The following is a 12,285-nucleotide window of genomic DNA, read 5'->3' on the forward strand; positions in this document are numbered from 1 at the left end:
GGCAGGGGGTCTCTTAGGGGCCCTCTGCCATCCCTGGAGTCCTCCAAGAGGACTCCAGCGACGGCAGGGGGTCTCTTAGGGGCCCACTGCCGTCCCTGGAGTCCTCCAGTGCTGGCGGCTCCCACCGGCTTTTTTGCCAGCCTCTGACGGGGCCTGGGGCCCTGTTAGGGGCCGGCAAAGAGGAGGAGTCCTCCAGCGCTGGCGGCCCCCACCGGCTTTTCTGCGGCCTCTGATAGGGCCTGGGGCCCCGTCAGGGGCCGGCAAAGATGGGGAGGCCTGGCTCCTGGAGGGTGGAAGCTCCGCCCCATCACGTGGCCCCGCCCCTCGAGGGTGGAAGCTCCGCCCCCGGCCCCCCCAGTCGCCTGAGGGAAAGCAACCCGGCCCCCGGCTCAAAAAGGTTGCCTACCCCTGTTGTAGACTATCAAAGTTAATGTCAACTGTTCTTTGTTTTGGCCTGCTTCATACATTGTGTGTTAAAATAAGTGAGGAAGAACAATCCTAATCCGCAGATATAGTTTCCTGGGAGGGGATTAGGATTGGGAGGTTGTTGTCCTCTTCCAGTGGTAGGAGGAGTTTGGCCACCACAGATTTCTTTCCTGTGTCCAGGGGAACTTGATAGGAGACTCGTGCTGTCAAGAGCCAATAGGCCCTAAATGGGGCATTCTGGGAACAGAGGTGGAAGTGGTGGTAAATGTACTTTTGCCCACTCCCCTGTTCCTGGAACCCTGGGGATTTTACCTCTCATTTTAATGACTGGATGGGAAAATAATTGAAAATTGACCTGGTGCTGTTAATGGGAATTGTCTTCCCTTTTGAATGAGGCTGTACATCTGGTGCTTTATTGCATCCCAGACTCTTTGGACTGGACTGCACAGTTTTACTTACGTGGTGCAGATTTTGCATGTTTTTGTTGTTCATAATTCTGCTTATAATATTCATTGGGAAAGGAGTTTTATTTATTTATTTATTTATTTAGGTACAGTATTTATATCCCGCCCTGCCTGGCTCTCAGGGCAGCTTACATTTATTATTTTTTAACCAGACAGTTCCCTGCCCGCAGGCTTACAATCTAAAAGACACGACACAAAAGGAGAAGGGAATGGTGAGGGGGGGAGGGGATCAGGTCCAGCATTCTTCTCTCCCTCTGAGGCCTGGACCAAGGCAGATGGACCGGAGGGAGGGTTCTTCTTCTTCCAGGCAGGCCTGGTGGAGCTAGCCTGCCTCTCTCTCCCTCAAGAGTTATGTAGGATATTGGATTATTGCTTTCTGGGAATCTTATCCAGGCAGCTTTTCTCCCCATGGTCTATTATTAGCTGAACATTTTCAAGTTTGTTTTCCAAGTTATAAGAGGAAAACAGTTTTCTTTGCAGGATTATTCAGAGGACCTATCTACTTGCAGTTTATAACTGCCACCAGCCGGATTCGTCTGAATGCTCCCACGTATGTCTTGAAAACTATGGTAATCCAAGTTACTTGTTTCTCCCAAGCATCTGTTGCGCAAGGCAGACAAAAGGTTGGACATGGTGGCTTATGGTGACCCTCGAAGAGCCCAAAATGGTGTGGGGTGGCCCCTTAAGCCCATAGCATGCCGTACCCTATGCTATGAGAAGACAGGCCTAATTCCCACTGTAAAGCTTTAAAGCTATGTGAAGGTCCAGCTTCACATTTCATGTGGATTCATAACTGATTTATCACTTCACCTCCACACTGAAATATTGCTGGGAAGAGCTAACAGTTCAGGCAGAGCTGTGACTGAGACAGAGTTAAGAGACATTCTGCCTCTTGTCTTTGGTCAGAATTCGCATCTGTTTCTGTTCTGATCCCTGTTCTTTTGCTCCAGCTGTTGGGACAGACAAATTGGGAGACCTCCCCCCCCCCGTATATCCAATTAAAAAAAAAAAAAGAACATGGCACATCAGTTGTGCATATCCAGTTCCAGAAATCCAGTTGTGGCTATCTTGGACTTCATAGTCAGATTCTCAAGGTGAAGCCAGACATGATTGAAAGCACATGCCACAAGTTGCAATAAATGTGTGTTTATACATAGAGACCATTGGGTATAAACCAGTGTTCTGTGTTCTAGAACAAGGAGTATAGAACATGGGTCCTCCAGATATTTGTGAGCTACTACTCCCAATCATTAATTAGGCTGGCTAGGCCTAGAGTTCCACAGCAACTAGAGGGTCCAACCCTATTCAGGAATGTACTCTGTCTGTCCCATTGTCATATTTTATTACATTGAAATCCATAAATGAATGTGTTGTCTGAACAAGTATTTCCTTTTTGTCTGTATTAAACATTATGGCCAAACAAATGCCAAGAGCTCTAATATTCACAATGTGAATTACAATGTAGCAGAGGAGATTTCTGCATCATCTCCCTCCGCCCCACATTGTTCATAATTGTATAAAACTGCATTCACATGGACACAACAAGATCACATCTGCCCATTCTTTTTCATCTAAGTTACAAAATAAAAAGGAATACTGCATATACTCATGTATAGTTCTAGAAATTTTAGTCAAAAAATTGACCCCAAAAACAGACTCAGTTTATCCACAGGTCAATATAAGTAACTGTACTTTAACTCTTATAAAAGAAGGAGCCATAATATGTCCTGGAAGCACTGACATCTCCCCCCCCCCCCCCGCCCAAAACCACCCAGCTTTTAGTGTGAGCACAGTCATAATTGCTGGAATTTTGTAAGTTCTTTGTCATTGTTTTCCTTTGCTTCATGCTTTAGCTACTTACCCTCAAATTATTCACAGGTCATACCAGTACCCATAATCTTTCCCCAAAATCTGCCCTTGACTGATACATGAGGTTGACTTATAGCCAAGTATATATGGTAATTCTGCAAAACAAATTTGGGTGACAAATAGGGAACACAAAAACGAACATAACTTCATATACATAATATCTAATCATGTGATTACTACTTTGCTAGTACTAAATCAAATGTAAAGATTCTGTGCACCTCTCTCTCCATGAGCAGAGAAGAAAGACCTCCTATGTGGACCTGTCTTGAAACCTATTGCTGTGGCAAAAGTGGGTTTTCTTAGTGCAGTGTACTAGTAAAGGGTGGGGGAGCTTTATTCATTCATTCATTTATTTTATTTTATTTCCCCCCAGCTCTTCAGCCACAGAGGCTCTCAGAGTGGCTTACAGATTGTTAATTTGACAGTTCCATGCCCTCAGGTTTACAATCTGAAAAGACATGACACAAAAGAAGAAGGGAATGGCAGTGGGCAAGCGGATCAAGGCCAACCGATACTAGAGCTGGCTTTGATTTTTTCCCCCTCCCACCAGAACTTGTAGGAGGGAAAAGAAATTGAAAAAAACCACCCTTGTGCTAACAAATGTGAGGGGGGGGAGTTGCTCCCTACCTTCTGCCCTGGCTAGAGCAAACCCACAGCAAATGGAAAATGGAGAATCCATTGGGTTGCCATGTGGATATAGTATGGGGGAGATGAAAGTAGGGCATTGTCCCTATCCCCCCCCCCCCCATAAGAATTCTGCCACAGTGAAATTTTCCTTCATTCCCCAAATTTCTAGCATTGTGGAGAACGAGACACTGGTAATGATTCACATATAGAATTCTTCTATTTGATGTGTTTGCATCTCCCTGGTAGCTTTGCTTGCCCATTTTCTCTGGATGCCTAAACTCTGTTCCTTTATGACCTACTGAAGTTTTAAGTTGCTGGAATGCTAGATATTCAAGGAGTGAAGGAAAGTTTTGTTGGGGAGCAGAATTCTTCTGGGTGGGAGCAGTAACTTGAGTCACTACTTCCTAAACCTTCAGAAGTACTGGCTCTCCTTGCAACAATCTCCTTTCCCTTGCTCCATGAGTTTGCCTTAATCTCTTCTCTCCAAAGCTCCAGTCTTTTCAAACTACTTTAAACAAAACCTTTTCCTCATTTAAATTCACTTTAGTTGTTACTTTCTCTTATTTTTCCTTCTCCTTTCTTTTGTTTCCACTCTGTGACTGCTTTTCTGAGATGGAAAGCTTAAATACCCTAAAGGCACCACATCCTGTCTGATCTTAAAAGTTAAGCAGAGTCATCCCTGGTTATTACTTGGATGGTGAACCACCAATGCATATCGAGTTCTCTAGGCTATATTTCAAAGGAATGGCAAATACTGAGTATTCTTTGCCTTAGAAACACCTATGAAATCCCTGGGGCCACCATAAATTGACAGGCAACTTGAAGGCACATGCACACACACACATTCTATATATCTGTGTTGGAAAAAAGGTCAACATTTAAAGATTTTTTGTGATCTTGGACCCTTTTGCAAATAACTTTTATAGTCAGTTTATAGTCAGTAAAGTCCCATATTATGGATTATCATCCAAAAATGGCAAAAACTCTAGTAATCTCACCCAGCAGGGAGAAAGCTTCTAAAATTATTTGTTTTTCTTGTATGAGGGAAGGAAATAAGTGAAGATTTACATTCTTGTGTAGCACTGTCAGTATTTTTAGTCAGTGCTCTATGTGAGTCACAATATTTTTTTCTGCAGTTGCAAGCCAATACAGTACATCAGAGTTTTGTTTTGCTTCTTGTTTTGTTTTGTTTTTTATAAAAAAAGAATGGTTTTTCAAATTCTTTTTCAAGTTCTGTAGATCTAAGAAGATGGTAAAAAATAGAGGGATGCCAGCAGTCAGATGGGTACTTACCTGCAGTGCCAGGGAAGATACTTCTACACATGCCCATATTTTAACCATACCTCTGTGGTTTATAAGTTTTCAGTGTGAATTCTCAGTGTGTTGCTCACAACTCGTACAATCCTTCTATTGAATACTTGATGGTGGTCTTACAGCTGCTGAGACAGTTCTGTGGAGTTTTTCATTAAGCATATTCAGCCTTTGGTGAAAATAAATGGTGTTGTTATATCCAACACTGGATGTGTGGCATTATTAACTTCCTTAAAAAGTTTGGAAATGTTACTTTTTGGACTGCAATTCTCAGAATCCTCTAGTCAGTCTGGCAACTACAGAAGCTGGCTAACAGTCTGTGGGAGTTGTTGTTCAAGAAACAACATTTTCATGCTCTGACATAAAGGGGAGAGAGGAGGAAAAAAGCTACTTCCCACCTTCTGTCCTGGGTTGTTGTTGTTGTTATTGTTGTTGTGTGCCTTCAATTCTAATTTATGGTGATCCTAAGGTGAACCTATCATGGTGTTTTCTTGGCAAGATTTGTTCAGAGGGGGCTTGCCTTTGCTCTTCTCTGTGGCTGAGAGTATGTAACTTGTTCTAAGACATTTAGTGTGCTTCCATAGCTGAGGGGGGATTTGAACCCTGGTCTCTAGAGTCATAGTCCAACACTCAAACCACTGCATCACCCTGTGTTTCAATGAGTCTAATGATTAGAACATCCCTCACGTCACGTGAGTCACGTGTCCAGATTACTGGAGGAGGCTATAACAGAACCCATAATTCAACAGGGAACATTCTGCCTCACAGGATTGCAAATTCTCAAATTAGTGAGATTTTTTCAGATTATGCAAACTTTTAAAAAAAAGAAATACCAATTGATCAGCATTTTTCTTCATGTATGATCATTGTGTGGGCAGAAGAAACCCTTAGGAATTTCCTGAATCTTGGTGGAAGAGTTCCAGCAGAAAACAAGAAATCCTAAAACATATTTTTGGAAACTGATTTATGTGCTCTTCAAAGGGGATTTGTTCACTGGTATTTTGGCACAGAATATTAAATTTGCAGTCTTTCTAAAAGCTATGATCTCACTTGTTTGTCACATACTGTGAATATTAGATTTGTTCAGTTGCATTACCAAGATGTCAGCCTCCATTTGCCACCTTCTTGATTTTCTGCAAACTGTTCCACTTCTTAGAGTTCATCTCTTCATGGAATAAAATGATCATTGATGCCTTGCTTGTTTAGAATTATTCTAGTTTATGATTATTTTAAAAATCTCCTCCTAAAGCAATTCCCATGAAATCCGGTTTCTGCCCCATCTGCCTTTGTTGTTAGGTTTTGCTTTGTTCAGGAAGAGTGTACAGTCAGCCATTCTTATACACTGATTCAAGCATCCACGGTTTGAAAATGTTAAAAAAAAGGTATAAATTTCAAATATCAAACCTTGATGTTCCATTTTTTATAAGGGACACCATTTTGCTATGTCATTGTTTTTAATGGGACTTGAGCATCCACGGATTATGTTATCCACGGGGGATCTTGGAACCAAACCCCAGCGTATAACAAGGGTCCACAGTATTTGGTGTGCATAAAAGGAATTGCTATGCATCAGGAACATGTGGTTCTCTAAATGATGTTGGACTCTAAATCCCATGGTCCCTGCTCCTTAGCCATCTTTAGTGTTGTCAGATTTTCAAAATAGCATTAGGAGACATTCAAAATTGATGACATGCAGGGTTGGCAATCAGGAAGTAGCTGTTAACAAGTTTGTGTTCTACAGAAAGGCCTAATGAAACTATTGATTTCAGTTAATTTAGGTCCAAAACACACTGCAGAAATAAACCAGTTTGCTTTAACTGCCCTGGCTCAATGTTAGGGGATTGTGGGAACTGTAATTTTGTGAGACATTTAAACTGCTCTGTCAGAGAGCTCTAGTGCCACAGTAAAGTGCAATTCCCAGGATTCCCTAGCACTGAATCAGGGCAGTTAAAGTGGTCTCAAACTGGATTATTTCTGCAGTGTGTTTTGAACCTTAACCATGTATTTTTCTGTAAAATTAAAATATTGTCCACACTCATAAACTGCATAATGCATGCATTTCTGTCCTTATGAAGGGCTCACACCCCAAAATATGGGATTTTGTGATATCTTGCTCAGGAAATGAGTTCCATCCCTCAAATAGAGGACATGCTTTATAATAAGGGACACCTGGCAACCTTGACCATGTTTGCTGGTACTGATTAGAAGTTGGAAGCCTAAAAAACATTTGAACAGACATACGTTTCCCGTCCCTGCTGTACAGACTGTCAGCAATACAGTGTAAGAAAGTAACTCCTGAAAAGTATATCTCAGAGTTTCAGATGGAGGTGAGGCTGTTAATTCAAGTTTAAAGCTGTCTACAGTATTAGTATACTTCTGAAACAATTTAGATTTTGCCTAGAAGCCAATTGTGCATTAGCTCATTTCAAAATGAACAAAGAAATGCATTCGTACTTCCACTGAGAGAGTATTCTTTATTACTGTCCATAAACTTAGCAAGCTCAAATTGGCAACATGTAAATTAAATTAAAATCGCAATGTCCATTAAGGAACACAATTGCTAAAACAGTCATACCATACAAGCAGAGAGTATTCTTGTAGCTTGAGCTTCTCTTTAGGTAAGGTATAATTTTAAAGGTATGATTTTCTTAGCAGCACTGAAAATGACAAAGAGAGCTCTGGGAGTGTTATCCTACTTTGCAGGCAAGATAAATGCCTCAGATATTTGCACAACATATGGAAATCTACTGCAAAAGCCTGTCTAGTGTGTAGAACCAGCCATAGTCAATGTCTTCCTGTGTTTACATATTTTATCCATCTCAAAGGATGTTTGCTGGGTTTTGTGAGAATTATGTTGGTCTTTTCTGGGCTCATTTTGAGTGTCTAGCTAAAACAGAAATAAAAAATGGCCTTAAGAAGCCAGGACGTGATCTCTAGATTGTTTAACTTTGGCAGGATCCACTGATTTCGGTTGTTGTACCTATAAAGCACCATGCAAATTTATGATGCTATATAAGCAAACTATTATTATTATTATTATTATTATTATTATCATCATCATTATTATTGCTATTACTATTTTCAGTTTTAGGAGACTCCAGTTCTGGGATGTACTGTATTTCCAGTTTTATGTTCTGTTGAAGCTGATTGTTGTATTTAAGCTTGTGCTTTTCCACCTTAACTATGTTGTCGCTGTTCTTATTGTTATTTTGCGTGTGTGTGCTGTTTTTATAATTAAATCTTCTTTCAATGGAAAAATAAAATATAACTGAACTTCTAAATGAAAATCTTTAAAAGAAATAAAACTATGTTTTATAATTTAAAAAATTGGGAAGATAGATGAACTTTATGTAATACACCATTCTTTTTTAAAATCATGCTGTATATAGGCAAGCAAAGGATACAGTTTGAGTGCATGGTATCTGGGCTGATTCGTATGAAACCTTTACTATTTGGATGCATAGTGGAAGATGAAATGACTGATGTGAGCCGCTGTCACAGTTAACAACTGATATGGCCCTTTTGTATATTGTACTTGGATGTTCATCCTGGAGAGCACAAAAGGGTTTGTGAGAATTAGCGCTACAATATGGGGTTGCACTGTCTGCTTTTCTCTGGTTCTTCTGAGGCTAAGATTTTGTTTTACCTGCTGCTGCAGTGAATCTTTTGTTCACTTGTAAAAATGTCCTTTATTTGCAAAAGACAACAATTGGGTGGCACCCCTCCTTTTGTTAGCTAAATCCTCTCTTTCAAATAAAGAAGGCTATTTTCCTTAATGGCTAATTGTAGGTAACATTGTGATTTGAGCTGGCAAGTATTAAATTATTCCTTCAGGGATCTGGTACTTAAACATGCCTTCTTATTACTAACTCATTTAAATTAAATTTGAAGAAGTGTGCCAGAGTACTTAATTGAGTCTTATTATTTCTTTGGTGAGAATGTTTTAGTTCTTATTCCACAATTCATTTGCATGCCTTCAGGACATCTTAATTTTCATGGAATAAATATTTAATTCAATATGATGATGAAGCATGATGGATATCTACAAAGGAAACGAATAAAAAGAGCTATGGATCCACTGCTATACAATTCTTGCATGGAAGAGTAACAAATAGCAGCGACTGAAAAGCAGTGCCCAATGCCATGGCTTCACTCCTAAATCACTCCTTTTCATTCATTGTTTCTGGATGGGGTATCACACCACAGCTGTTCTTAAGAAGTCATTTCCAAGAGGGTGCTGTTGTGACTCTACATGTTTTTGCTTCTTTTGTGGCTATATGGAAAAGTCCAGTTTCTAGGCTTTTATATTTTCTTCCCACTTCTTGCTATACTCCTTATTAACTGTCATGGCTCTGCAAAGCTTTTCTTGCAAGATGTATATTAGCTTCTAAGAGTTCTGACTGCTCTTTTCTTTCTAAACCTCAGATATGAATTAGTTGTCAGGCCGAATTATTTTAAAAACCCTATCCTTTTTTTTTTCAACATTAGTGTTAGACTATTAGGTAAGTGAATCTAGGTTTCTTGAAGTTAAAGAGATTTATGGCTTAGCTGAGAGCCTAATGCTGGGTGTCTTGAAATGAATAAAGATGTAATCACATTGGCTTTACTTCACTTGATAAATATTTACATTTCACTGTGTTGGATCAAGAATTTTATTCTGGCAGGAAGGTCTGTTGGCAGAATTTTGCTGATACTGCTTCTGTTATCGGATTTTTGGGGAGGGAGACTTGCAACCATCCCTCCTCCTCTCTGCAACCCCAAGCATCATTTCCCCAAAGTCTCCCACTAATGGAAAGAGCCCTTTTGATTCTGAGAAGCTTATGCTTGATATGGCTTTGAATGTGAAATTATTAATAGAATTCATTCAGAAGAATGGATTGCCTGTGTCTGGATCATTGTGTTTTTCTTTTGTACATAAAATAAAATAAGAATGGCATTCCTTATGTGCTTTTGTAAAAAAATAATCCCCTTTCCTGCAAATGTTCCATACATTTTTTTCTTATTTATTACCTGAATAGTCTTTACTTGTTTTCTTTCTTTTTAGCTGCCCAGTTGGATAATATGGGCTTCAGCATTGTCAAGAAATGCATTCATGCTGTTGAAACAAGAGGTACGGTATTATATCAGATGTTCTTTGACCTTTGCTGAAGTTCTGGATCTATTTCTAGATGCAGCATAAAAGGTTTATAAAGACCTGTGAGGAAGGCTAAAATAGCAGGGATTTAGGTATTCTTATGAACTCTGCCTTGAACATCATCCTTTGCTAATCCAATTTTCAAAGGAAACAAAGAATAATTTCAGTATATTCCTTCCCATTGTGAGAAAGTCTTTGAAAACTGTGCAGTTTTCAAAATCTGCTTGCAGTTCAGGATTTATTCTGCACAAACTTTGCCTATGGTATTTTTGCACAGAAAACAGCATTTTTCTGTACTGTAACAGACATTTCTACATGGAAGAAATATATATCTTGCTGGCCAGCGGTGGCTCAAGCGGTAAAGATGCTGACTCTTCTGATGTTTATCACACTATACTCTTAAAGTGCTACTATTCCACTTTGACTCCTCTAGCTGCCTCCTGTTGCATTCTGGGATTGGCAGTTTTAAGGAGGAGTATTTAGAATTCTCAGGCAGAGAAGTTCTTCTGTTGATTGTACGATCAGCAGGTTGGCATTTTGAGACCCAGGTGCCATATTATGGAGTGAGCTCCCATCACTAGTCCCAACTACTGCCAGCCTAGCAGCTTGAAATCATGCAAATGAAAGTAGATAAATAGGTACCAATTTGGTGGGAATGAGTCTCACAGAGTAGTCTTTGACAACACTGGCTCTTTGGCTTAGCAATGGAGATGAGCACTGCCCCCTATGGTCAGACATGACCTGACATCTTGGTCAAAAGGGAATTTACTTTCTGTACAGAAAATGCTGTTTCCAGCTCAGAAAACGCCATATTCTGTGCAAAAATGCCATGTGTGAAGTTTGTACAGAATAAGTCTTTTTATATAGAATAACTGCAAAGATTCTCATCAGTCTAGGATTCTATTCATCAGCTCTTCCAATACTCACAAAACATGTTTTTCAATCATTTGGTGGGAATATTTTTGCATATTCTTTCCACCTGTATGTTGTAACTTCAGTCAGATTTATAGCAGTGCATAATCCCTTTCAGACTGTTACACTCATTATGTAAAGGTCTTGGAAGTTGCCAGACATCAACCTTTAAGGGCAATGTCCATGTGCTTACATTTTAATCCCACACAGAAGTGGGCAAATAGATGCACACAGCTTCTGTTGCACTTACATAGCAGATGTTAGCTTCCAAAAAATTCTCTTGGGATTTTGAGAATGACGCATCAGTTCTCAAGGCCTGGTTTGAAATCAATCTGAGAGAAAGTGGAAGACATCTCTATCAGTGAATTAAGTTTTAGTCTCCTAGTTACATGTGCATTTTTGTGATTAACTGCATCTTCCTAGAGTCTAGACCAGTCTAGTGAAATGCAGCACTGTTTTTTTGTTTTGTTTTTGTCCCCCCCCCCCCCCCAAAATCTCTTCCCATATTGACTTCTGGGCTTGATCTGTGGCTTTCTAAAGCAGTTGTTAAGTTGTAGTACAGATAATGTATTAGTACAAGTCTCCCTGGCTCTTTAATTCTAAAATAATAACACAGATTGATGTCATTTTGAAAAGGTTGTTTTAACAGTGCTGGCCTTTCTTCCAATTGTATGTTAAATAAGATCAGCAAATTCATTATTTTTATTATCAAACCATATAATCACACTCACCATTATTTCAAAAGTTTACATTTGATCTGTTTGATCCCTTGTTTAAGACTGTGTTAATAATAATAATAATAATAATAATAATAATAATTTATATCCCACCCCTTTGAGGTCAATCGGGGCGGCTAACAATAATAAAATACAATACAATATATATCAAAATCTACTTCCCTCCCCCCTTAAAAAAGTTATTAAATCAATTATTATTAAAACCAACAAATTAAAACAACATCAACACATACACACCATTACAAAACAAACAAAAACAAAACAGCAAACTGTGGCAGTGTTATTGGTTGAGGTGAGGAAAGAATAACCTTTTCTTGTATTTCTGTGCTGGACAGTAACGTGCAACATACATCTTCAAATCTGGGTATCTAAATAGAAAAGAAGGCCATCAATGATTTTGCTTAATCTGCAACTTTTATAGCATGTATGGACCTATGAGGGCGATTCAGTGTAGCTCTGTGAAACACCTTTTGTTTTTGTTTTTTAAAGAGAAATATTATATTTCTTTTCAGACAGTTCCCCAAATTAAATATTATTGCTTCTCCCCCTAGGGATCAATGAACAAGGACTATACAGAATAGTTGGTGTCAACTCCAGAGTTCAAAGGCTATTGAGTATCTTAATGGGTAAGTATATTTTGAAGGCAATGTTGCTTTTATTTGATAGTGCCCATTGTGCTAATACAGTTCTGGACCCTCTCATGTAAAAGAAATTCTGCGTATGCTTGAGCCCCATTAGAAGTAATGAGGCTCATGCTCGTGGCAGCACAGCAGTGCACGCACAACACGGGCATGTGCGCTATTAC

General features: G+C 39.4%; 1 protein-coding gene across 8 annotated transcripts in view; it reads left to right on the forward strand.

The window, feature by feature from the left end:
- ARHGAP26 (Rho GTPase activating protein 26) overlaps positions 1-12,285 on the forward strand; it is a 402,649-nt gene that overhangs the window by 222,271 nt on the left and 168,093 nt on the right. For all 8 annotated transcript variants that reach the window (XM_042450195.1, XM_042450199.1, XM_042450198.1 and 5 more), the window contains 2 exons: positions 9,742-9,807; positions 12,032-12,106. In XM_042450195.1, coding sequence (XP_042306129.1) covers positions 9,742-9,807; positions 12,032-12,106 — 141 coding nt within the window. The remainder of the gene's footprint in view (positions 1-9,741; positions 9,808-12,031; positions 12,107-12,285) is intronic.

The sequence above is a fragment of the Sceloporus undulatus genome, chromosome 2 (assembly GCF_019175285.1).
Source record: "Sceloporus undulatus isolate JIND9_A2432 ecotype Alabama chromosome 2, SceUnd_v1.1, whole genome shotgun sequence".
NCBI classification, from domain to species: domain Eukaryota; kingdom Metazoa; phylum Chordata; class Lepidosauria; order Squamata; family Phrynosomatidae; genus Sceloporus; species Sceloporus undulatus.